General features: G+C 40.7%; 1 protein-coding gene across 1 annotated transcript in view; it reads left to right on the top strand.

Annotated features, from left to right (window-relative positions):
• ushbp1 (Usher syndrome 1C binding protein 1) overlaps positions 1–11,725 on the top strand; it is a 31,603-nt gene extending 19,878 nt beyond the window's left edge. Inside the window, exons 7-14 of the mRNA XM_036141653.1 lie at positions 1,399–1,539; positions 1,708–1,796; positions 1,884–2,013; positions 2,086–2,332; positions 3,728–3,883; positions 7,386–7,483; positions 9,133–9,255; positions 9,336–11,725. Of these exons, the coding sequence (XP_035997546.1) occupies positions 1,399–1,539; positions 1,708–1,796; positions 1,884–2,013; positions 2,086–2,332; positions 3,728–3,883; positions 7,386–7,483; positions 9,133–9,255; positions 9,336–9,501 (1,150 nt within the window). The 3' untranslated portion in view covers positions 9,502–11,725. The remainder of the gene's footprint in view (positions 1–1,398; positions 1,540–1,707; positions 1,797–1,883; positions 2,014–2,085; positions 2,333–3,727; positions 3,884–7,385; positions 7,484–9,132; positions 9,256–9,335) is intronic.
• The last annotated feature ends 12,407 nt before the right edge of the window (positions 11,726–24,132 follow it).

The raw sequence follows: 24,132 nt of genomic DNA, 5'->3' as shown, positions 1-24,132 counted from the left end.
CAACTCTAACTATAAGCTTTGTCAAAAAGGAAAGTTTCAAGCCTAGTTTTAAAAGTAGACAGGGTGTGTTTGCAATCGGTACAAAGTCTTTTGGGTATATATTCAGAACGCACAATTTAGGATCCAAAGGGATTGTAGAACCAGTAATTTCACTAAGTAAATTAAATATTATTTTCCAAAAGTCTTTTACCTTTGAGCACTCCCACACACAATGGAATAAGGAGTCCCTTTCAATTCCACGTTTGATTCAGGTATCTGGGATGTTGAAATAATGCAATTTTGGTTCACCATTGTATTGAAGGAGTCTGAATTGCACATTAATTGTCTGAGTTAGAGCTAGGGAGCATGATTCAAACCACTCATCCTCAGATACGTCTACTCGAAGGTCATTCCTCCATGCCGCAAGTATGTTTAGAGACGATTCCTTGGATGTATTCATTAACAATTTATATAACACAGAGACCTGACCTTTACCGCTTAAGTCGTTTAATATCATGCCTTCAAGAAAGGAAAATGAAGGAGGTTTAAGTTTAAGTTGCCCTGCCTGGTCCTAATAAAATTCTTGAATTGAAGATATTTGAAAAAGAAAATGCTTTGATGGGATCGGAAAAAATGGTTTTAAGTTGCTCAAAAGACATTACAGTGTTCTTTTTATAAAGATCAGACAGTCTGTATACCCTATAAAGTATAAATTTAATGCAAAAGATCATTAATTAACCATGAATCACTCTTTTTCCTTGAAATGTTGCTGAAGTTTTGACTCAAAACATTGACTAAAGTTGCTTTTTATCCTGTTGGAGTTATATCGTTTGTACAATTTAAAACTAGGGATGAACCGATGTAAAATGTTTGGGCTGATATCGATATTTGACATTAATATTGTTGTTAGAATAATCAGAATAACCTTATTGTTGCCCCCGTAGGGAAATTTGTCTCGCAGTCGGGTGGAGAACATGAAAAAAATAAAAACCCGATACCCACTCTATAGCAGAAATAACCGACACCTGCTATAAACAATATTATGTATACTTTCCTACCCTATCGACACCTTAAACATGACATCTGACATTTCATCTCAGCTTCAAGGCAAAGTAAGGCGTGTTTATTTCTAAAGCACTTTTCAGTACTAAGACGATTCAAAGGGCTTCAGTTAAACATCACAATCCTGCGCTGCATCACGGTCACATCACCACACAAAAACCCACATGGCCAAGCCTCTCCTGAAACACAGACAGCAACAAGATGGAAACAAACACCGTGGCCCAGTTTTATCTATGGGATCGGTACTGACATGTTAAAATATCACTAATATCAGCTGATATCCATGTTAATGCAGATGCATTGTTCATCCCTGACATAAAACTTTAACACCACCCATCCTCCCTCCTGGTATCTCAGATGCATCGAGAGGCTGAAGGCCAGAAACGAACGTCTGACTGCGGCTCTGGAGCGAAGGAAGGCGGATTCGGAGCAGATGACGACGAAACTGAGCAGACTGGAGTCTCACTGCTCCGCCCTGCAGACGGCTCTCAGAAAATGGTATTTAATGATCACACCCGACACATCGGCACGTAAACTTGTCTGCAGAGAGATTCTGCGTTAAGTCGTGTGTTTAAAAGACTTGTTGAAGTCAGTCACAACGAGCTGAGCGGCGGTCTGACGTTACTAAGCAGGCCCGTCTCATCAAACAATCTGTTCGGCTGACAGTGAGGAGTGTGAGGACGCCTACGGCGAGCTGATGTACCTTTATGAAGCCAAGGCGCAGCAAAGCCTCCCTCTGGAGATGCGCTCAGAAGGTGATCATTATGCGTTATACAAATGCCAGCTTTGAACATCTTTCACACACTGAAAAGCGTCTGAGTCGTGCGTTTTCCTTCAAGCAGAGCCGGTTGGTGGCACACGGCAGACTGACGGTCCGGCAGCTCAGAACCCAGAGATGCAAACCGAGGAGTTATCCACTTCGTTCTCCACAGCTGGAGTCACCGAGGAGACAAAGAGTCACTCCAGGCAGAGGTGACGTTGCTTAGGGTGCAGTAATACGGAGGAGATGATACATTAACACGTTAACATCTACCGATGCCACAGAGCTGCAGAATCAGCGGATCGAGAAGCGGATCGAGAAGCGGCTCTCCGACGACAAATCGAGCGGCTGAAGAGGGAGCGGGCAGCCGTTTTTCTGCCGAAGCCAGGTCCAGGAGCAGAGGTCAAGCTGGGCTCAGAAGCCGGTCAACCAGCTGGGCCCAGATGGGGCTTCATGATGAAGGATAGCAGCAATCCTCCTGAGAGCAAGAGGGAGAAAGCTTCGCTGTTTTACGAGCTGATCTCAGTCAGGGTAGGAGCTGCAAAATACAAATAAAAAAAAAAAAAAGATTACTTTGTGGCATTGTTTTAATCAGCTGGAGAAAGAAACTAAAATATTTTACTGCATAATTCAGTACAACCTCCCCTTCAAGTTTCTAAATTAACTTTTAGTGCCGATATCTCCTAATATGACAGAATAGTAAAAGAACAGTGATGCTTTATTGTGAAATATGCTGTTTTTTTTTATTGAAGCCTTGGATAGAAACAAGAACCATGCCATGAAGACAGAACCCTGACTTACAAATTAGGACGTCTCCGAGCATTTCCATTCCAACATGGCTGCAGTTTGTTGAAAAGAGAGAGAAATTTGCATGTGTAAACTATTTATTAGCACGCCTGACACTTTGCATCCCGTTCAGTGTTGATAAAAACATAGTTATTAGCTTGTATTGCCAACAATCAATCAAACCGTAATAAACAAGAATATTCTCAACTCTGGAGAGGTGTAGTTCCAACATTTGTGCTGGAGCACAAATGTATATAGGTTATAGTTATATAACTTATATATAACTATATAGGTTATAGTTATAGGTGTATAACTACGCCTATAACTATAACTATAAGGCAAGACGAAGGCATTATAGTTCTTTTTTTCTTTTTATGCTCAATGTTTGTTAAGATTTCTACTCTGAATTAGGAATTTCCAAGGTCCAACAGGAAACATGCAATGGAAATTCAATGGCCTCGGAAAAGCCCATTTTAATTTTTATTGAGTTTGTGTTTAATTAACAACAAGGAGCAAACAGAGTTGTTGACCCTCTCTTTGTGAACTTGTTCCTTTACAATTGGATGGATAAATGGTGACAATTATTGCTGCTCAACTCCAGTTTCAGACACAAATTAAATATTAACTACTTTGCCTTACAAAGATTTTTCATGACAAAATTTAAAAAAAAATTACACATTTAGAAGTACCAGACTTTTCTTTTAAATATTTTCCCCCATTCTGTAAATTCCTTGAGAAAGAGGAAATATTCAGGTCTACAACCTGATTAGTGGCTGATGTGGAGTAGCTATTGACGGTCATTGTATAATAATGTAGATTTCCTCATTGTTCTGAAATGCTTCTCCTGCCAGCAGTTTTTACTGTACCCTCAACACAAAAACACGTTTTAATACGATCAATTTAATGAATAGTAAACGACAGGAACCATCACAACCAACTGAAACACTAAAATTGTGGATATATGGAGCGGCAATCAGTCAGCATATGATCACAAAAACCTATTATTACCCTTCTTATTTAAATTAATTAAAAGCTAATAATAGAGTTTGGTTTTAAGGCATTGGTTGTATCATGTAGGGCAAAATATATGATTAATTTTCCTTGTTTGTCATGGATAATTGTTTGACTGCCCGTGTTCAGGAGGAGATGTCGGATCTTCGAGCTTTAATTCGCCTGAAGGAGAAGGAGCTGAGATGCCTCGAGTGGAGTTTAATGGGACTGAAGTCCCAGGAAGCAGCTGGAGTTTTCATCCCAGAAAATCTCAGAGAGGAGGCGGAGGATCGGAAGACCGAACAGGTATCAAACAGCCCTACAGCTGCCAAGCTCACTTCCTTTTTATAAGATGTGAGCAAATAATATAAAGTCAAGGTGAAAGGGCCGAGAGGGAGCAGGGGGCCACGCTCGTGTGGGAGACCCGATTCAAATCCGGCTGTCCCACCTGGGAAATCACGTCTACCAAAGCAGAATCCCTCCAGGCCGAGTCAGATATTTTAGTTCCTCAAGGTCTTCTGCTCGGCCGTCGTGTCCCTGCAGCAGGAAGTCACACCTCTCACCTCTGTCTGTCAAAAGATGGAGAGAAAAAAAACCTGAATGAGTGGCTAAAATTCAGGATTCACACAGGCCCCGAGTCCTACTTTTTGATCTGTACTAGAACTGATTTAAATAACTGCATTCAAGACAGACTTGTTGTAAATTGCCACACAATTTGAGCAAACAGGAACAAAGCTGAATTAAATTAAGTTTGGCTGTCTTTATAAAGAAAAACCAGAGGAGCACCTTCTTTTTACTGCAGACAAGGTCCCCACCCTTCCGTCCATCCCCCGCTTTGTCCTACTGTCACTCGTCACCTAGACACCAAGATGACTGAACTCCTCTGCTTGAGATGGAGGCCGACTCCCCCGGCTCGAAGGGAGGAGTCCACTGGTTTCCGGTTAAGAACCATGAGCTCAGATCTAGAGGAGCTGACCCACATCCTGGCTGCTTCACACTCTCAGCTGTGAACTGCTCCAGTGCCTGCTGAAGGTCACGGCTTGAGGAACCCAACAGAACTATGTCATCTGCATAAAGCAAAAAACGACACCTTGTAATGAAACATTCTCTTGTCCAGGACTGTGGCGTCAGATCCTCTCCATGGGAGAATGGGTGGCTCTAGCCGAGTCCCTGTGAAATGTGATCCCTTGAACACATTTTCAATTCAATTCAATTAAATTAAATTTTATTTATTTATATAGCGCCAAATCATGAAACATGTCATCTCAAGGCACTTTACAAAGTCAAGTTCAATCATATTATACAGATTATACAGATTGGTCAAAAATTTCCTATATAAGGAAACCAGTTGATTGCATCAAAGTCCCGACAAGCAGCATTCACTCCTGGGGAAGCGTAGAGCCACAGGGAGAGTCGTCTGCATTGTACATGGCTTTGCACCAATCCCTCATACTGAGCAAGCATGAAGCAACAGTGGGAAGACAAAACTCCCCATTATAACGGGAAGGAAAACCTCCGGCAGAACCAGGCTCAGTATGAACGGTCATCTGCTTCGACCGACTGGGGTTACAGAAGACAGAGCAGAGACACAACAAGACAGACAAACAAGCACAGAAGCACACATTGATCCAGTAATCTGTTCTACATTAGATGGTAGTAGCGGGTGAGCCGTCTTCTCTGGATGATGTCACAGTTAACAGAACGCCAGACCAGGTGTACCTACTATGAAGATAAAAGAGAGAGAACAGAAAGTTAAAGCAGAAATGACAACACATAATGCATAATTGAAGAACAGTAGAACTCTATAGAGTGAGAAAATTAGATCCTGATATCCTCCAGTAGCCTAAGCCTATAGCAGTAAAACTATAAAGGTAGCTCAGAGTAACATGGGCCACTCTAGTTATAAGTTTTGTCAAAAACTCCCTTTTCTTTTATAACTACCTTTTTCCTGGTCATAGCGCCGCTTCTTGAAAGTCTTTAGACTCTGACTCCTCCACTAAGGGAATAGAGATAGGTTTAAGGAGATTTTCCTATTGTTCCATCAATTACTTGTCAATATCCTAAGGCTGGGTCTAGAAATCCCCTCCCAAACCAAGCGTAGTCAGGAATGGGCCCCGTTTCCCCTTTCTAAATCGCCCGTCAGTTTTCCTGAACTACCTTTAGGTCAACAAAAACACAACATCCCAAGTTTGTCTTTCTGCAGCCATATTCCTTCTGGCCATGCGGGACCTCTGTGTCAGCTGTTTCTGGTGTCCCCAAAACCAGCCAAGCCCCGAAGGCTTCCTTCTTCAGCTTGATGGCCTCCATCTCCACAGGTGTCCACCAACGGCTCCTCTGGTTGCAAGTGGTTCTGATAAGCTTCAGGTCACAGTTCCCTCAAACTGGATCTGCAATGGATGCCCTGAACATGGCCCATTTGGATTCTATGTCGCTTCCTTTGAAGGAGGGGAGAAACTCTACAAGAGTTTGGAGTTGAAGATCATCCGAGTGGGAATATCCATCGGACATTTCCCCAGTGCAGCGTCACCAGAGGAGAAGAAAGCTGAACCTCTCTCCAGGAGTGGAGGCCCAGAGCTAAGGCTGTGAATATACTGTATTTATTTGGTAACACACATTAAACATCAGCTCCAGCCAGTGAATTGACATTGTAGACCCCAGCTGTCGCTTGCCACCCAGTTCACACGGCACTCGATCTCCACTACTCTCCTCACAGGAGGCGATTTGTGACTGAAATGTCACCAGGATGCAAGATGGCACAGTTTCCTCAGAGAGAGATAAAGAACAAAAGCCTAAATCTCAACCTGGGCTTTTTCGCTGCCGTTTGCATTGTCCCCTCTGTTCATGGATGGGTTCTGTCCAGGTACTCCGACCATCCAAAAACACACATGCAGAGTTATTTCAATTGGCTTTAGGTGAATGGTTGCCTGTCTTGTAATGCACTGACAACATTGTCCAGTAGGAGGCCATGTTTTTTGCCCTTCGCTTGAGATGAACGCCAGCCACACCTTAACCCTACAATTATGGATGGATGGATGGATTTCACCATTCACCGTTGATCAAAAGAGTTTTACAAACCAGATTTCTGCTTTGTATCTGGGATTACTTCTAAATTATTATTCCCTGGTAGTAGGGCTGGACGATAATTGAATAACAATGTATTATATCGATCGATAGACGTATATCGATGATAGAAATAAAGGGTCAGTATAAAGTCCAATAGAATAACAGTTTTCCTTCCTTATGCATTCTAGCCATGTAGGTTAATATTACAGTCATTACATCCTCCCAACCAATCACAACACAGACCCAGGAACGCTCCGTCACCAAGCTCCGCCCCCTTCACAAAGCTCAGAGAGCACGGCTTCTTGTTTCTCTTTTTTAAAGTTGCAGTTTTGGTAAAAAGTTGGTTGAATAAAGGGTTGAGTTTCAATTCAGTGTTTGTGTTCTTTATTTAAAAATTGGTCAACAACCAACAACATAAAATGGTCAGGGCTTCACTTACATTGATCGATATCGATAATTATCAACAAATTAATGATTCCTATTTTATCAATACGTTGTTTTTTTTGTTGTTTTTTCATATATCGTCCAGCCCTACCTGGTAGATTCAATTGGTTTGCTATTGGAAAGGACAATTCACTCAAATTATTCTCTACATATGCAAAATTTTCATCACACAAAGTGACAACACTTGATGCAGACCAGCCAAAACTTTACACCGACTGAAGCTGTTGCATTTTTATTATTAAACAAATCCTTACACAGGTTTTTTGAACCTATTTTTTTTCTTCTGCTCACTATGTTTCAGAGGTTTGGTGAGGATGCTGCTAAAGCTGTTTGTGATGATGAAATCCCAAGTTCTCTGACTCGACCCATTCTCAAAGAGCTACAGGTGGTCCTACAGAGGTGAGAACATATCTCTGCATACGTCTGAACCAGTGGCAGCTGGTGAAAAAAAGTCTTGGTGGGGCTCGCCAATAGATTTCCCTGCCTAACCCAGTACATGCATTTAAATTAAAAGTCATAAAATTACTACGATTCCACAATAAGCATTTAATTAATAAAAAAAAACATTGTTCACAAAGGATTATTTTGGTGTTTTTGTCTTATTAATCCTTTTCACAGACTCATGCCAGAGGGTTTGCATACATTGTACATGTACGTATATTATTACGAAACGAACGTTTATGTCTTGACTTAAATATATATCGTAATTTTTTATTTATATAATGATTTAAGTAGAACAATGACTAGTTTCATGACTAGCATTTGTGTTCATCCCGGATGTTTTGCAGAACTGCATCTTGCTTCAACTATAGCAGCAGGTCTGTTGGGGAATCTCTTGACCAACTTCTAGGTACTGAAACTGTTAATCCTTGTTTTTTACAAAACTCAAAATCAGTCAGATTGGATGGAGCTCGCATATGAGCATCAATTTAACAGGTTTCGCTGTAGGTTCTCCTCAAGCGTTTTCCAGCTTCTGACAGGATTTCTTGTGGGATTAGCTTGCCTTTAGCTGCATCTATTTTCCCTGACCAAGCTCATGAGAACCATCCCGCAGTCTGATGCTGCCGCCTCCATGTTCCATCGTGGGAAATGCGTTACATTTTGGTCTGATCTGATCTGAGCTCCTTCTTCCGCATCTTCACGGTTGCTTTTGGCAAACTGTCTATGGGACCTTATATGGTTTCCTCTTGTTATTCTTCCATAAAAGCCTGGATTGTATGCAACAATTACAGTAGTTGTCCTGTCAACAGATTCAACCTCCTGAGATGTTTATCTCTGCAGCTCCTCCAGAGTTATCATGGGTTTCTTGTCCGATTCTCTGATTAATTAATGCGCTCCTTGCCCTGGCTGTCAGTTTAGGTTTACGGACACGTCCTGTGCCATGATGCTCCAGTTTCCAGTTGATGGAGTGAACAGCATCTAGAGGGATGCTTAAAGCTCAAGATATTGTTTTATAACCAAATCCTGCTAAAAAAATTTCTCCACAGGTTTCACGCTGCTGTTTTTGCCGTGTCAGCAGTAAGTAAAAGAGGTTAAACACTAATTCACAACGCGCGTTTTAGATTTCTATTTGCACTGTAAATAAATGTGGAACATTTGTCCACTTGACAACGACACTCTATTTGGTTGGATAAACAAAATCCCAATAAAAATACATTTAAGTGTGTGGGAAAAATGGAAAAAGCTCGGGATTGTGAATGCTTTTATTAAAAGCCCTGGTGTTTGAGGAGGCTGCTGTGTGGAGCGACGTTGAAATGCCCGTAATAAAATGGCGATATGTAACGATGGTTGGTTTTTGTTCTGTTGCTTGGTAACAGACTTTAACATAAAGAAGTGAAGTATTTCTCTCGGCGTGTGCCGCTTCAGGGACCTTCCTCTCTCTCCTCTAACCTTGGTGGATGAATACTTTATTTTAATATACAATCCTAGTCAGGGCAAAAAAATAATGAAAATAACTCTTTTCAAACTGTTTTGCATTTTGACTTTGTGTGAACATCTTTTGTTAAGCGAGCTTCCTCCTTATCTACTCGTTTTCTGTGTTTACCAAGGGAACAAGCCCTGAAGAGGAGGGTGGCCATGGTCCACGACTCCCTAAGCCCGGCTGTCTCAGACGGCTCCCCCCACAGGAAGGACAACGCCGAGCAGATCGCTCGCCTCACACAGGCGCACAGGTAAACGTCGACGGCGCGGACACTGCTCTGACGCTTTGAGTTGGAACTAATCAAGACATCGATGGTGATTGTCATTCCAGCAAAGCCTTGAGTTCATACAGGCAGATTCGCAGGAAGTACCGGGAGCAGGTGTGGAGGCTGGAGCAGAAGGTTGCAGCCATGATGGAGAGTCAACACAGGGAGAGTGAGGCGGCCAAAGCTCCAGGCGAAGGATCGGAGTGGAGGAGGGAGGAGACGGTTTTATGAGACAAAGATAGCTCAGTTAAATAATCACTCGTCGCTAAGACGCTGTTCACATCAGCTGGATGTGCAAATCAGATGTAGAAATCCTGCTTTTTAAAAACTATTTTTCTTATACTCTGCACATATATAAGTAATTGCAGCACCCCTACAAGTACTGGCAATGCTGCAAATGCCTCAAATTAAAATAAATTAATCATTCATTGCAAATAATTATTCCTTACCAGTCAGCAGGGCTGAGCTAATAGAGGCTTCTCCTGTTAATAGCTCTTCTCATCAGCTGGCACCACAGGATTTCGGGTCTGAGAGACTGTGATGGCCATTGGAGATTGTGTCTGAATCATTTCTATGTTTATTCTCAACTCATTCTGCTAAAACCACCCAATGACAACCTGTGTCAGAGTTTTCTTTTTCAATTTCCTTGTATTTCAAAGAAGTTCATGACATCACACCCCCTAAACTTAAACCTAAACTTCCCCCATACATAACTGAGGGCATAAATTAGTTTTCCACATATAGCCAGTTCAAAATAAAACATCCACAGAGTTTAGGAACTCCACATGTTTACGTCTAGTATGGTTAGGACAGAAAAGGCTTTATCCTTGCACAACTCTAAATTAAACAGTTTGTATGTTGTATTGATTTTTCCCACTGAGCTTCCAGTTGTTAATTAAGAACTGAATCAGCAGATGATTTGAGCCGGGCAACAGTGATTATGTTCATTTTCCCATAAAAAAAAAAAAAATCCATCGCCACCGTTGGGCCAACCGAGCTGCGTTAGCTTAGAGAATATGGGGGTGGGGGGGGGGGGTGGGGCCCGGCACAATGGCTGATCTTCACATGAAATGTTACGGCAAGCCCATTTGTCTTCTTTGCACCTCTGTGGTCTCACGTTCTTTGCCTTTCACGCTTGACAGTTCAGTTAAAAGGTCAACTCAACCAAACTGCAAAAAAAAAAAAAAAAAAAAAAAAAAAAAAGGAGCAACTTTTCCCACTGCAGATATGTAAGTGAAGGATCATTTACCAATGCACAAAGAAAAGCAGCTGCTCTAATAAAACATAAAGTAGTTTAAAAAGTAGAGACTGAATTCAGCAGACAGACGGGCAAAATTTTACAGACAAATGGAAATACTGCAGTAGAAAATAATAATATATAAAACTAAAAAGCTTGTGCTTTTCTTTACGTGCAGCCGGAGCGACTGAATTTCTCTAACCTTATGCAAATGAAGCAACCTCTCCTAAACACATCTTCCTCACCTTCGATCATCTCCTCTCACTCAATTGTCCATTTTCCAATCTTTCTTCTCAATTTCCTGCCCCTCCATCTTCTCCCACCTCATCTCTCACCCATCAGCCCCCCCCCACCCCCCCTCGGTCGACCCTGCACCCTGACCTTCCCGCTGCAGCTGTGACCGGCGGTCAGGAGGTTAAGGCAAAGGTTGAGTGTCACACCCACAGGGTCACAGCGATGCTTGGCTGTTGTGTCAGGCTTTGAATTGAAGGTTCGGGGCGGCAGACGAGGTGGCGAGCCCTCTGACGCCCCGACTGTTGCCTGAGCTTGCCCTTCCCTGAGCGGAGGTCAGCGCAGAGGCCCTTCCCTCCCTCTCATCCCGTACCTCCAGGTCACCGGCAGCTATTGTTGTAATAGCTGCCATTAGACCGCGTGATGCAATTATCATTCAATTTTTATGTTGCCACTCTCCGAGATCTATGTTAAGCTCCTCAGTTCATCAAAGGTTTGTGGAAAACATGGCTGCTGTAACCTCTGGGTGACTCTCGAGTCAAAGGCGAAATAATAACGACAAAATGTCCCTTTGACTAAAATAGGACATTGTTTCAACTGCTTAAAAGTGACCTTTAATGGAGACGTAAGGGACCGTCCCACAGGAGGTGCTTGTAAAACATAATTCAACTCATATAAGTATTATAAAAATACAGATTTTTAAAAAAAATATATATTAATTCACAACATGTTTTCTGTTTAGGACCATGAAAGGATTGTTTATGTAAAAGGAAAAGTGGGAAAAGATGCTAAATAACCAAAGTTTATAAACTCCATTTTTTGGTTAAAAGCATTTTTCAGTCGATTAATTTTCCACATTTCGTCGCATCCTTAAACTTCAGTGTATTTTATTGTTTTTTTATGATAGGTCAATAAAAACATGTATAAATGTGTAAACACAAGTAAGATTTTCCTAATTTTTGGACATATAAAAACCTGAAATATTAATTTGAGTCCGCCTCTGTTTAATTGAACCTCAGTGAAAATGCAGCTTTTCTGTTAGACGTCATCAGAAAAAAACAAACAGCATCATAAAAACCAAGGAACACAGCAGACATGTCAGGGAGAGTTTTTTTTCTGAATGATTTTAAAGCAGAGTTCGGTTGCAAGACAATATTCCAAGCTTCAAACATCTCACAGAGCGCTGAGATCTGTTATCTGACTGTTGTACTCCGTGTTTCAGCTCCAAACCTGCCAAGATACGCTCGTTTATCGAAACCAAGGGAGTCCCAAGTTGAGTCCTACCATCCTGCAACTCATTAGTATGATATTCAGCTCTGCAGAGGTCTGCTAACAAGTTTATAACAAGTCGTTTAGGGGACCCAACAAAAAGGAGGAGGAAGGCGGTCTGGTCAGGTGAGTCACATGGATACTAACGCTGCACATCCCCCTGAAAGCCTCACCCGGTTATACAACAGGGTGGCTGCAGAATCATGCTTTGGGAAAGGCTTTCCTATGTAGCCCCAGGCCAGAGGAACAAAATGCAGGTTAATCTAGGAAGAAAACCCGTCAGTGGCTGAAGAAGGCTTAAGACTACACGCTAAGAAATAGAGGAAGAAGAATGGACCTAAAACGGAACAAAGGCTTTGACGCTCCAGCTGTACCCTAGTGGAATCCAACATTATACCTTGTTTGTATTTCTGCATTTCTGTACCTTTAGTGAAAAAATATGTAGCTTTATTTACAAAAGTCCAAAACTGAACCCATTCAAAAGGGTGCAAATGATGTACCTGATGAGGTACAGCTGGGGAAACAAGGTAAATGGTACATTTAAGAGACAAACACAAACCCTTACATTCACTAAGACATTCCTTATGATCAAAATGTATTAATTTACAATCAGTTCATTCAGTTTAAAACAATATTAATAACTATGGGCAGAGCGAGGTTCCCCCACAGCAACCAGAGAGGCCTACAGCAACATTAAAGCAGCCACAGGAATTTCTGGCAAGTACTTTCTGTGTAGTACATGTGACAGCAATCTATTCTTCACATATCGGGGCCATGTGAAGAAAAGATGGAAGCCTTTTCCATTCAAGGATTAACATCTGAAGCGCTGGTGAATTTAACAAAAACACCTGTAAATTCTCCCAAAAGAATGTAGGAAGAAAAAAAAAGCAAGTTGAACCTTTTGTCCGGACTTACAAAAGTTACTTTTGATGCAAAAATAAGATCAACAAAAAAAAACAAGAACAATACAGAATACAAATTACCTTTATTGTGTCTCAGTGGAGAAAGTCCTGCGTCCCGCCAGCAAAGAGAAACGTACTTGGAACCATGTTGATACACACAAAGGGAAAAATATTAAAAAAAAGAAGGACAGGAGGCTTTGCAGGAAGAACAAAATTGCTACATTAGAAAAAGGGTGACATTAAAAAATGTTGAAGACATGTATGTATATTTATGCCTGAAAAATACCAACATATTATTTACGTGAGTGAAAAAGACTGCATCAACAGTGCCGACCTGGGGGTCTCTGCCATGTTTAAGAAAATTACGAACCGTTCGTCGACAAACAGCTACGAAGATGAAGAAGATGAGCTTTGGGCACTGCAGCGACCCGACGCTTCAACCGCGAGAAGATTACGGTTTAAAAGCGTTTCATTCTGACCTGAGACCTGAGCTTGATTGAAAACGTGAAAGGCGATGTGAAGAGGACTTTTCACACGACAGATACGGATTGTTTTCGTAAAGAGAAGCAGGCAAATACTGCCCAGTCAAGATGTGCCGCGCTGATGGACTCCTACCAAAAAAATATAAGAGAGCTCCAGTAAGATCAGAAGGTGATTCAGCAAAGTATTAACTAAGAATGTGGATAATTGTCTAATTTTATACATCACAAAAAACAGGGATTGTCAGAATAATCAGATTGTTAGGGGTAGAGACATTAGGGGCTGTATGGTGGTACAGCTGGTTGAACTGTTGCAAAAGGGTCCCGGGTTTGAATCCTGGCATGGAGTTATTCAGGTTCCACAGTGAAATCTCCTTATAGGAGTTGTTTAATAATGATTGATTATCCAAAATAACTGAAGTTGGCTGATCCTGCCCCCAAAAAGTTTACAGCTACGGTAAGAAAAACTGTGTAGCTTCAGTCTCTGTGTTTTCCCCTGGAAACTCCCCCACGAACCACAAGGAAATTCACACCTATGTTAAAAGAAAAATCCTGTCCGATATTCTTAATACAACCTTTAGAGTTATAAAGGTAAACATTATTCAGAATAACAAAAAAATAACAGCATTAAATAGCTGAGTACTACGGAGCCCAGGAGAGCTCCCCTTAAGTGATATTTTTTTTCAGGTCATGATAATTTGTGAGCACGTTTCCTTTAATTGAGCCCTCGAATTAATAAAACGTGATCCCGTTGTAGGCCTATTTATTCGAGCACACGTTTTAATTATTCATGGGTGCGTTTTGGTAGATCAAGATCTCAAATATATTATAACGTGCTCATGTTTACATGTGTCAAGACAATATTGAGAGCATGTTTTACATATTGTGGCCACGTTTAAGTAGATCGTGCACACAATGTTCTATAACCATGTTCACTAAATTGTGCTCTCGTTTAATAAATTGTGCCCTCGTTTTACTATGCTTAAAATGAGAGCTCAATTTAGTAAATTGTGCACACGATTTAGTAAAACGAGTGCACAATATAGTTGAACGAGAGCACAATTTAGTTAAACAAGCGCACATTCTCTTAACATGCAAAACATTTTGCGATGACCACTCTAGGGCTCTGTAGTACTAGAGTACCGTACATTTATTTTTGACTCCAGAGTTTAACTTTATTCTCTGACTATAGACAACAAGTTTGTCGTAAAAGAAGACAAAATATGAGTCCGTATGGTATCCCAAAGGCTTTCTGGAGAACTTTGGCTCCTACAGGTGTTGTGTGTTTGCATTGTTGTCAATCTGTGTTGCCCTGCGATGAACTGCTGACCCGTCCAGACTGTACCGCCGTTTTCACCCAGTGACACCTGGAGACAAGCACCAGCCCCCCTGTGACCCTGTAAGGACAAACAGCCGTAGACGATGGACGAGGATTGTCTTTATTTCAGCCTGAAGGTTGTTGTTGTTGTTTTTTTAAGTTAAAACTTTGCAAGCCTTCTTTTTAAGAAATTAATCTCTCATTGTAAAACCCAGCACTCATGTACATTAACATATTGTCCTCCTCACTCAGAAAAATTAACAAATTTTGAGCCTAAATTTCATTTTTTTACATAAAAAGGGTCCTGGCTGAGTTACAGTTGATGTGCTGAAAAGCTTTTTTCCAAAAAAAAACAACAACAATATAGCAAACAAGAGTGTAAAAATCTAATCTGTTTTCATATGAGCTCAGTATTTCAGGACTCGCCCCCCCCCCCCCCCCCCCCACATGCAACGGCCTCTGCAGGAGTCTGTGGACGGCAGCGTTTTATAGAGCCTGGGAAAAATACCCACACCATTATTAGATAACGGCGGTGGCTGTCAATCACTGTGGGGGTGGACGCCTGCAGACACGCACACACCGAGGAGGAGGAGGTGAGCTGGAGGGGCTGACCTTTGGGCTTTGGAGCATCTCATTTGCTCCCTGCATTTATCCCTCATTTTAATAAGTTGTTCCCCTGTAAGCTGTATCAAGAGATCACGAGCCTGCAACCGTTCTCTCCCCCAAGCCATTAGCTCACCTGTCACAGCCACTCTATATCCCCGCTCATCCCCTCCTCTTCTCCTTATCCATCCACTCTACGCCGCCTCCCTGACCCGATCGCCCCTCTCTCTGGAGCTTTTCCGACACAAGTCGGCCCAAGCAGAGGTCAGGAGGGTAGGGACGGGCGCTAGAGGCACGGAAAGAAAAGCACAGAAAAAAGGCTTTGACCTCAATCAAATGGCCGGGCACATCCGCTTTGTGCTCTCGCCCACTCAGATAATGAGAGCAAACAGCTCAGGCCGGGTGGACACAGGCAGCAGAGGATAAAGAGTGAAACATGTAAGTCCCCCGTTAGCTGATTTTCATGCTCGGCGCAGGGCGGCATGCCTGCGTGACAGTTGACTGAGAAAGTTGTTTGACGATTGAAATCCATCAATTTGATGAGAACCTGAGAAAACATGATTTTTATTTTTTTTAATCTAGACAAGTGACAACCATCAGAGCAGCTCAGCAACGAGCCAAAACACATGCTCTAAAGATATCTTTTTGGAGGAAGTAAAATTATTATTTTTTAATTAGATCACTTGTTATTAGATTAGATTAGATTAGATAGCTGGTTGAAGCTTGCTTCATGCCCAGATTAGTGAGAAAACACTCCAGGTTGTTTAAGATCTTCTAAAAGATAAAGGGAGAATCAGATAATTTTAATACAAAATATTGGTTAGTATGAAAGACAAAATTAAATACAGAATAAAAAAGGATTGTCGTGTACAGTATCCCATCAGCTGACCGGCTTCTCTGTCACTGCTGAAGACAAACGTCCCCACAGCATGATGCTGCCACCACCATGTTCCACTGTGGGGATGGTGCGTTCAGGGTAGTTTTCCACCACATGCAGGGTTTTGTATGTGGTCAAGAAGTTTTAAAACTTGAATTAACCAGAACACGTTCTGCCGATGTTTTATGCCTCCCCATCATGGTTTGTGGCAAACTCTAACTTTCAGTTCAATTAGATTTTATTTATACAGGGCCAATTCATGAAACATGTCATCTTAAGGCACTTTACAAAGTCAAATTCAATCATATTATACAGATTGGTCAAAACATTTCCTCTCTAAGGAAACCCAGCAGGTTGCATCAAGTCTTAACAAGCAGCATTCACTCCTCCTGAAAGAGCGTAGAGCCACAGTGGACAGTCGTCTGCATTGTTGATGGTTTTGCAGCAATCCCTCATACTGAGCATGCATGCAGTGACAGTGGAGAGGAAAACTCCCCTTTAACAGGGAGGAAAACCTCCAGCAGAACCAGAACCAGGCTCAGTGTGAACGCTCACGTGCCTCGACTGACTGGAGGTTAGAGAAGACAGAGCAGAGACAAAAAAGCACAGAAGCACACATTGATCAGGAATCCTTTCTATGTTAGATGGTAATATCGGATAATCTGCCTCCACTGGATGGTGTCACAGCTAACAGAACGCCAGACCAGGTGTACCTACCATGAAGAAAAAAAAAACAGGACATCCTATGGCTGTCTTTCAACAACGGCTGTGTTCTTGACCCTTTTACGTTAAGGTCAGACTTATAGAGAGCACAGCTAGTAAAACTGTCCTGTCAGCACATTCACCTGAGCTGTGGACCCATGCAGCTTTCCCAGAGTCACAATGAGGATCTTCTCTGATGGAAACTCTGTGGTCAGCCTTCAGGTGGTCAGCCATGGTAGGTTTGCAGTTGCATGATGTTCTCAATTAGGTGAGAGGCTGTTAACGTCCAGGGTGACTTCTTCGTCCAATGAAGAGCAAAACTGTCTTACTTTATGTAATAGTTTAACGGGATAGAAAACAAATGATGAATGATGCACAGTTCCAGCTCAAATTCAGAGAAGAAAATCCATAAACAACCAATGGCTTCTGTTCATCATGCAAGTAGCAGTTTTATTCTGCTGTAGAGGTTGATGAGCTGCAATAAACCTAGAGGGTGAAAGGTATTTTTTTCTCAATTATAAATAAAGTTCAAGATATTAAGCACTGTGGTTAAATGTTTAACTTTCATTTAAAAATTTTTACAGGTCTGTTAGCAGCATGAAGAAAGCTCAGAAAGCCAAAGAATACAGGACTGTAATACCCAATCTTAATGCAAGGGGAAATTTTTCTTGAAAGAAAAAACAAAGAATATAATTAAAAGCATCCAAACCATTTTGACATCAATGTGGAAGAGATTACTGAAAAGGATTATCTCCTGTTTTAGCATTAGATGGAAATTAGATAAAACACTAGAGATCTTTTCTTACAAGGTTTCACGAAACTGTGATTGAGTCCAGACAACCATTAGGATTTAATCAGTGCAATAATATAAATGTGAAATGTTCATTATTTCAGACCCCTTTTATTAATATCAGTTAAAGATTGTTCTTTGTTGGTCATCCTAATACCCGTCGTTAGTTTGGTTCCTCACTTATATTTCTAATCTCCACATTTGTGTAAATATATATACAGTCATATTCAATCAATTAGCCACTCAAGTCACCGCTGAAACACATAACGGCTAATTACACACAGACTGATATTTTTTAAGCCTTTATTTCTGCTGATTATGATGATTTTCCACTTACAGCTAATGAATACTTGGCATTTAAAATTAGAATATTTCATCAGACCAATAAAAAAGAAAACACAGGCATGTGGGCTTAATGAAACGTTTAATACTTGCTTGAAGGATGTTATTTTCAAAACTTAGTTTTAAGCTGACTTAGAATATTGGAATGCATATTCTAATTCACTGAATATGACTTGTTGGTCTGTATAACACAGTTTCTCGCTCTTTGCATGGTGTGTTTTTATCTCCTGATTAAAAGTATAATGTGCTAGTATGCTAGCACTGTTTTTTTTTTTGTACATATATTACTTAATGGTTCACCAAGAAGGAAAAATAACATGTCAGGTGCCAAATGGCAGATCGATACGGCATATGAGATTGATTGACTGACTGCTAAAACAGCAGTATACTATGTAAAGCAGATACCCACTGCAGACCTGATCAGCCAATCAGAAGGAAAGATGGAAACCAGAAAGTTTTTTTCCACCATTTTCTTAAAACTAGAATAAAGCCCAGAATCAGAATCCATAACTTGTGGCAAGAGGGATTTTCCTTCCTCAATACGAGGCACAGTTGTGTTGCATTAAATTATCACGGGCTGCCCTGGTTTGCAATATTTTGGGTCAAGCGGCTGTCGTGAGGAGTGGGTGGAGGTAAATCCATCTTTTTAGAGATTAATCTGACTGTATGGCTCCTTCACAGACTGAACTAAAAGAGGCGGAGCCTGGCAGACCAGGGGACACGCCGGCTGGGCGTGGGCTACTAGAACAAGGTAAATTAATGCTAAATAAAGTAACTGAATGCTAAGCTAATGAATCGCTAGCCTGAACAATCGATCAAAAAGTTCACTATTCTAAATAACTATTTTCTGGTGACGTCACAACATCTTTTGAGCCAAAGGCAAAACTGGTTCAAAATTTAAACACAGTAAACTCATTAAACGCGAGAATGGCTCCACACAGATGGGTTTAGACACTGTTATGTCCACCAGGCTCGTTTGCTGGGGTAACATTAAAGGAGACCACACAAGGATTTTCTGATTAAATGAAAATTGAATTTATTTAATTATACTAAAGAAAAAAAACCTGAAAAGGGGATTACCTGAAACAGGAAACCAAAAATAGATTAATGCAAAACCCATAACTAACCAGAAATAAGCAAATGCAAAACAAACCTAACAAAACCCAACCATAAGATACAAACTGAACCAAACGAGGTTCTGAGGAGGGAGAGGAAAAAAGCCTCTCACCTGCTGCATGCATAGCAGCTTTAAAGCAGCAGAGCACCAATCAGGGCAAAACCTGCAGAAGGCCTGTCTCCAGAACCCTATAAGGAAAAAACCCACTGCAGCCGTAACAACACAAAAGCAGGATTTCAACAAATGTGCTGTAAATTGTCACAATAATGAGCAGGACATGAAGGCAGCACTATAAGATATCAATGTAGCAAAAAAACAAAAAAAGTTGTAGCATTTGTTTTTTAATTTGTCTGTAGCACTATGAGACACTAAAAGTGCATTATAAAGAATCCTCATCATTATTATCATTGTTAATATTTCTTTACATAATCATCATTATTGCCTCCAACTCCATTGCTCAGAACTTAATTTTCTTTTACACAATTTACTCTCTTAAATGCAGCGGACCGCACTGGTTTTGTAAGTCTTATCCATTGCGGATGCAATCTTTGTAGATCAGCCTAAACACCCTCAGTTATTGCAAGAGCATTTTTTCCTCTTTATATTAATCTCCTTACTTGGAATGATCAGCCATCATTTTGGGAAGGGAGGCTTTTTTTGGCTAAATCTTAGAGTCCAGCAAGAACATTTTGAAACGCCTTGATGAAAGCAGTTCTTGTAGGTGAACAGGCAGATTTAGTAGGCCTCTACATTGCCTTAGAGAAAATCAGTGGATTTAAAATGTTTTTTTTTTCCTCTTACGATCCTATAATATAATTAAACTACGTTTTAAGTATCAGTTTTAATTAAACTAGATAGATAGATAGATAGATAGATAGATAGATAGATAGATAGATAGATAGATAGATAGATAGATAGATAGATAGATAGATAGATAGATAGATAGATAGATAGATAGATAGATAGATAGATAGATAGATAGATAGATAGATAGATAGATAGATAGATAGATAGGTTTATTTGTCATTTTGTATGCACAAAGTGCGTACAGAACGAAATTTCGTTTGCATACAGCTTAAAAAAATCACTCTAGAATCACTAAAAATAACAGTTGATTGCACTAATTTTCAGGATAAAGATGCAGCAGCGATTTATGTAAACAATTAAAATGAAAAACAATGTAAACAATGCATGGGAAATAGACAGTGTGCTATTCACGGTATCAAGATGCAGCAGCAATTTATGTAAACAATAGAAATGTAAACGATGTAAAACCATATAAAAACACCCATATAAGCAATGTTACCAGTGAAACTGAATTCAAACATCGCTGAAGTTAAACACCCTCCAGTGGGGGTTCCCCTGTGACAATAGGGACACCCTTCTGTTTACAGGTTAGCAATTTAAACTCACAGAAGATCCCAGCAACAGCCAGAGAAGAAGACCTAACGAGGTCACTCATGCCAGCGTGAGAGCAGCAGATTACAGATAGGAGGTGTTCAGGCGTGGAAAGATGGCAGGAGGAGTGGCCTCGACCTAATTCTGTTAAAGCATTTGAGTCTTGTTCACTGAGCTCATTAGGTTAATTTTCTGTCATCCTAAGCACCTTATGTGACCTACAGGCAATGTCTGGTGTAACAAAGGCCACACACTGGGAGCAACAGATTGGATGCAGATTTACAGGAGAGCAGAGAGGCTGATTAGGAACGGAGGGAAACTGTTGCGGCTGCACAGGCATCTGCGTCCTTGTCTGAAAATGTCAGAGGGAGAACGATTCGCCTTCAGAGGGAAACATCGAAAGCTTGTTACTGGTAATCATTCCTCCAGCTGACGACTTCGTATCGCTTTTCAAAAAAACAAATTCCTCCAAACTTCACTGAAAATAAATTTCCGTGGACTTTCATCTTTTAGTCCGTCTCAATATATTTATTTTCTTGAACGAATGACAGCTTTGAAGGTCACAAGTGTCATAAAGATGATATATGGTGTGAGGCGTTGCGTTATGACATGAAGACAAAGTCTGCAAGCAGAGCTGCCCCCCCCACCCCCCTGCCATCGTGCACAACCGTCCATAAATACCTTAAAGCGTTTAGAACCACAGAGTCTTTGGTATTCTGGCTTTGGCTGTTAAGTGTCAGCCATGACAGAAAGCAGTTAAAACCTTTTAATTATTTTAAAACAGCACAATATTTAGTGGAAACAAAAAAAAAATGTTGAAAGAAATATATTTTTTGTTGCAGAAAAGTGAGATACTACATTTTCCTTTTAGAAAAAAATATCAGTGAATGTGAATAAAGAAAGAGCACATGAGGAAAACTATCAATACCCTTCAGATTATCCCATCAGTTCAAATCCAACACCTATTTTAACCTTCAGTTTCACACAGTCCCTTACAAAAGTAATAACACCCTAAAAAATATTCATGCTTTGACAGCTTGTAACCTGAAACTTCAACGTATTTTATGAGACTTTATGTGACAAACATGAGGTAGTGCATGATTAAACGGAAGAATAACAATTATATTTCCAAATTTCTGTTCAAATAAAGAAGCAAAAAGCGAGGTGTGCATTTGTATTCAGCTCCATATGTTGTAAAACTTTGTAAGACCAACATTCACTGCAGTTACAGCAGTGAGTCTTAAGGGGGTTTGTCTCCACCAGCTTTGCACATCTAGAAACTTTAATCTTTTGCTCATTCTTGCTTGAAAAACCTCTCAAGGTCAATCATGACAGACAGAGTGCGCACGTGAAAAGCAACTTTCAAGTCTTGCCGCAGAGTTTGAATTTGATGCAGGTCTGGACTTTGACTAGGCCAAACTAACACATAATGATGCCTTGATATAAACCAGATGCGTCTGACCTCAAATTTCAAGGTCAGGTGTCATGTATATTTTAGACACGTCCTGGCTTTACCACAGTTGTCTCTAATGGCCAATTTACCTCCTTTGGTTAATAAAACATTTGGTTGAATCAGGGCAACATCTAAAACATGCAAGACACTAGATCTTGAAGATTGACATAATAGCCCTCTGATTTATATTAGTCCAAAGCAGCTGTGGATAAATAAAGTTATAAGTAAATAAAGTTATTATTATTATTATTATTATTATTATCATTACATTTCAGAGTTGTTGTCCTGCTGGCAGGTGAACCTCCACCCTAGACTCTGGTCCTTCGTAGCCTCTAGATTTTGCCGATCATTTAGCTCCATCCGTTTTTTCATTGACTCTCATCAGCTTCCCTGTCCCAGTATGATGCTGCCATCTCCTTGTTCTACCATGGTTATGGTGTGTTCAGGGTAATGTGGAGTGTGGGTTATCTGTCAGAGATAGTATTTTGCATTAAGGCAAAATCTTCCATTTTTGTGACCTCTAATTTATAACTTTCCTACAGCAACATCTTTCTTCTCCCCACTCTTCCATAAAAGCCTTGTTCCACCTGAGCTCTGGGTCTCTGCAGCTCCTCCAGAGTTTTTAATGCTCTCTTTGGCTTGCCTGTGAGTTTTAGGCGGAGGTCCATAACATGTTAGGTTTGCAGTTGTTCCACATATTTTCCATTTTCAGAAGCTGGACTGAGCAGAGCTCATTGAAATGATGAAAGCTTTGGATATTGTTTTACAGCCATCTGAAACATCTGCACTATTTTAATCCATGACCAGTCCCTGATCTTGGTCTTTATGGTGTTTTATCACCGTATAATTGTTTCCACTGGATTTAGTTTAGGGGCATCAGAGTGAATGAGGCTGGGCACGTGCATGCCACACTTTTCAGATCTTTTTTTTTGTAACAGAAAACTGAAACCATGTATCTTCTCCCTTCATTTTCGCACGACAGTGTGCTGGTCTAGCTTATAAAATACACAGGAAATTATAGATGTAATGTCATGGCTCCTTAAAGGAAATTATGCCACTGCTGTAAATCACTTAGTTACTTTTATCTTTTATTAATGATTTTACACACTTTTAATGGAGATGAGAATAAATGTAAAGGATGCCATAATTGGTTTTTGATGACATTTATAACAATGCTGCCAAACGTTAGATGAGTTATCTGTTGAGTATGTGAAACATTTTATGCAACACTGGAAATCAAACTGTGGATCAGCAATTTAAAAATACAGCCGTAGTTTTTGTTGTAGTACTTTTTCTAACATTGTCTCTAATTTAGTTCAGGGGCATCAGAGTGAATGAGGCTGGGCACGTGCATGCCGCACTTTTCAGATCTTTTATTTGTGACAGAAAAACTGAAACCATGTATCTTCTCCCTTCAGTTTTGCACGACAGTTTCGCCGGTCTAGCTTATAAAATCCTAATAAAATACACAGGAAATTATGTGTGTAATGTGACAAAAAGTATAAAACTGCAGGGGTGTGAGTACCTTTCCTTAAGTTCAGCGAAGGCATTCGGGGAAAAGCCGCTGCTGTACAAATTCAGCCGACTGCTCAGCAAACAGCGAGGACAAGACATCTGATTTAAATGATAACAAAAAGGGAAGTTTCCCACCGCAGCCTGAGCGGGTTTGAGTATTAGAGAAGGGCAAATATTGATTGGACGACGTGTGTTGCTGTGGAGTCCCCCCCCCAGCAGATGTTTTTCCGTGCCTTGTTCCACTGCCTTGTTTATTTTAGTTTGCTCCACCATTCGCTGGAGGTCAAAGGCCTGAGGATGGGCCGGGTGCTGTGAGGGGGAAGAGAGAGGAGAGACGATTTTTCTCCTGGCCTTGGGGCCAAAGGGCAGCGGGGCTAATGAGGAAGGAGCACAAAGTCATGTGCTGTTGGTTGCTCGCCCAGAGTTACTCCTCAGAGTTAAATTTTAACCCCAGTTCCAAATACTTGTGCATTTGAACCGTTTTAGTTTATCCACTCCTGGAGTAGGAACAGTTTCAGAAATGCTCCTCAATCCATCTCTAAAGGAAAGCTCACTCTGTGTGCTGAATATAAACATAAAAATATAAATGCTTCACCTTCAGGGAGTGGTTATATTTAGCAAACTTACAG

The sequence above is a fragment of the Fundulus heteroclitus genome, chromosome 9, assembly GCF_011125445.2.
Source record: "Fundulus heteroclitus isolate FHET01 chromosome 9, MU-UCD_Fhet_4.1, whole genome shotgun sequence".
Classification (NCBI taxonomy): Eukaryota; Metazoa; Chordata; class Actinopteri; order Cyprinodontiformes; family Fundulidae; genus Fundulus; species Fundulus heteroclitus.
This window is presented reverse-complemented; position numbering and strand designations above follow the sequence as displayed.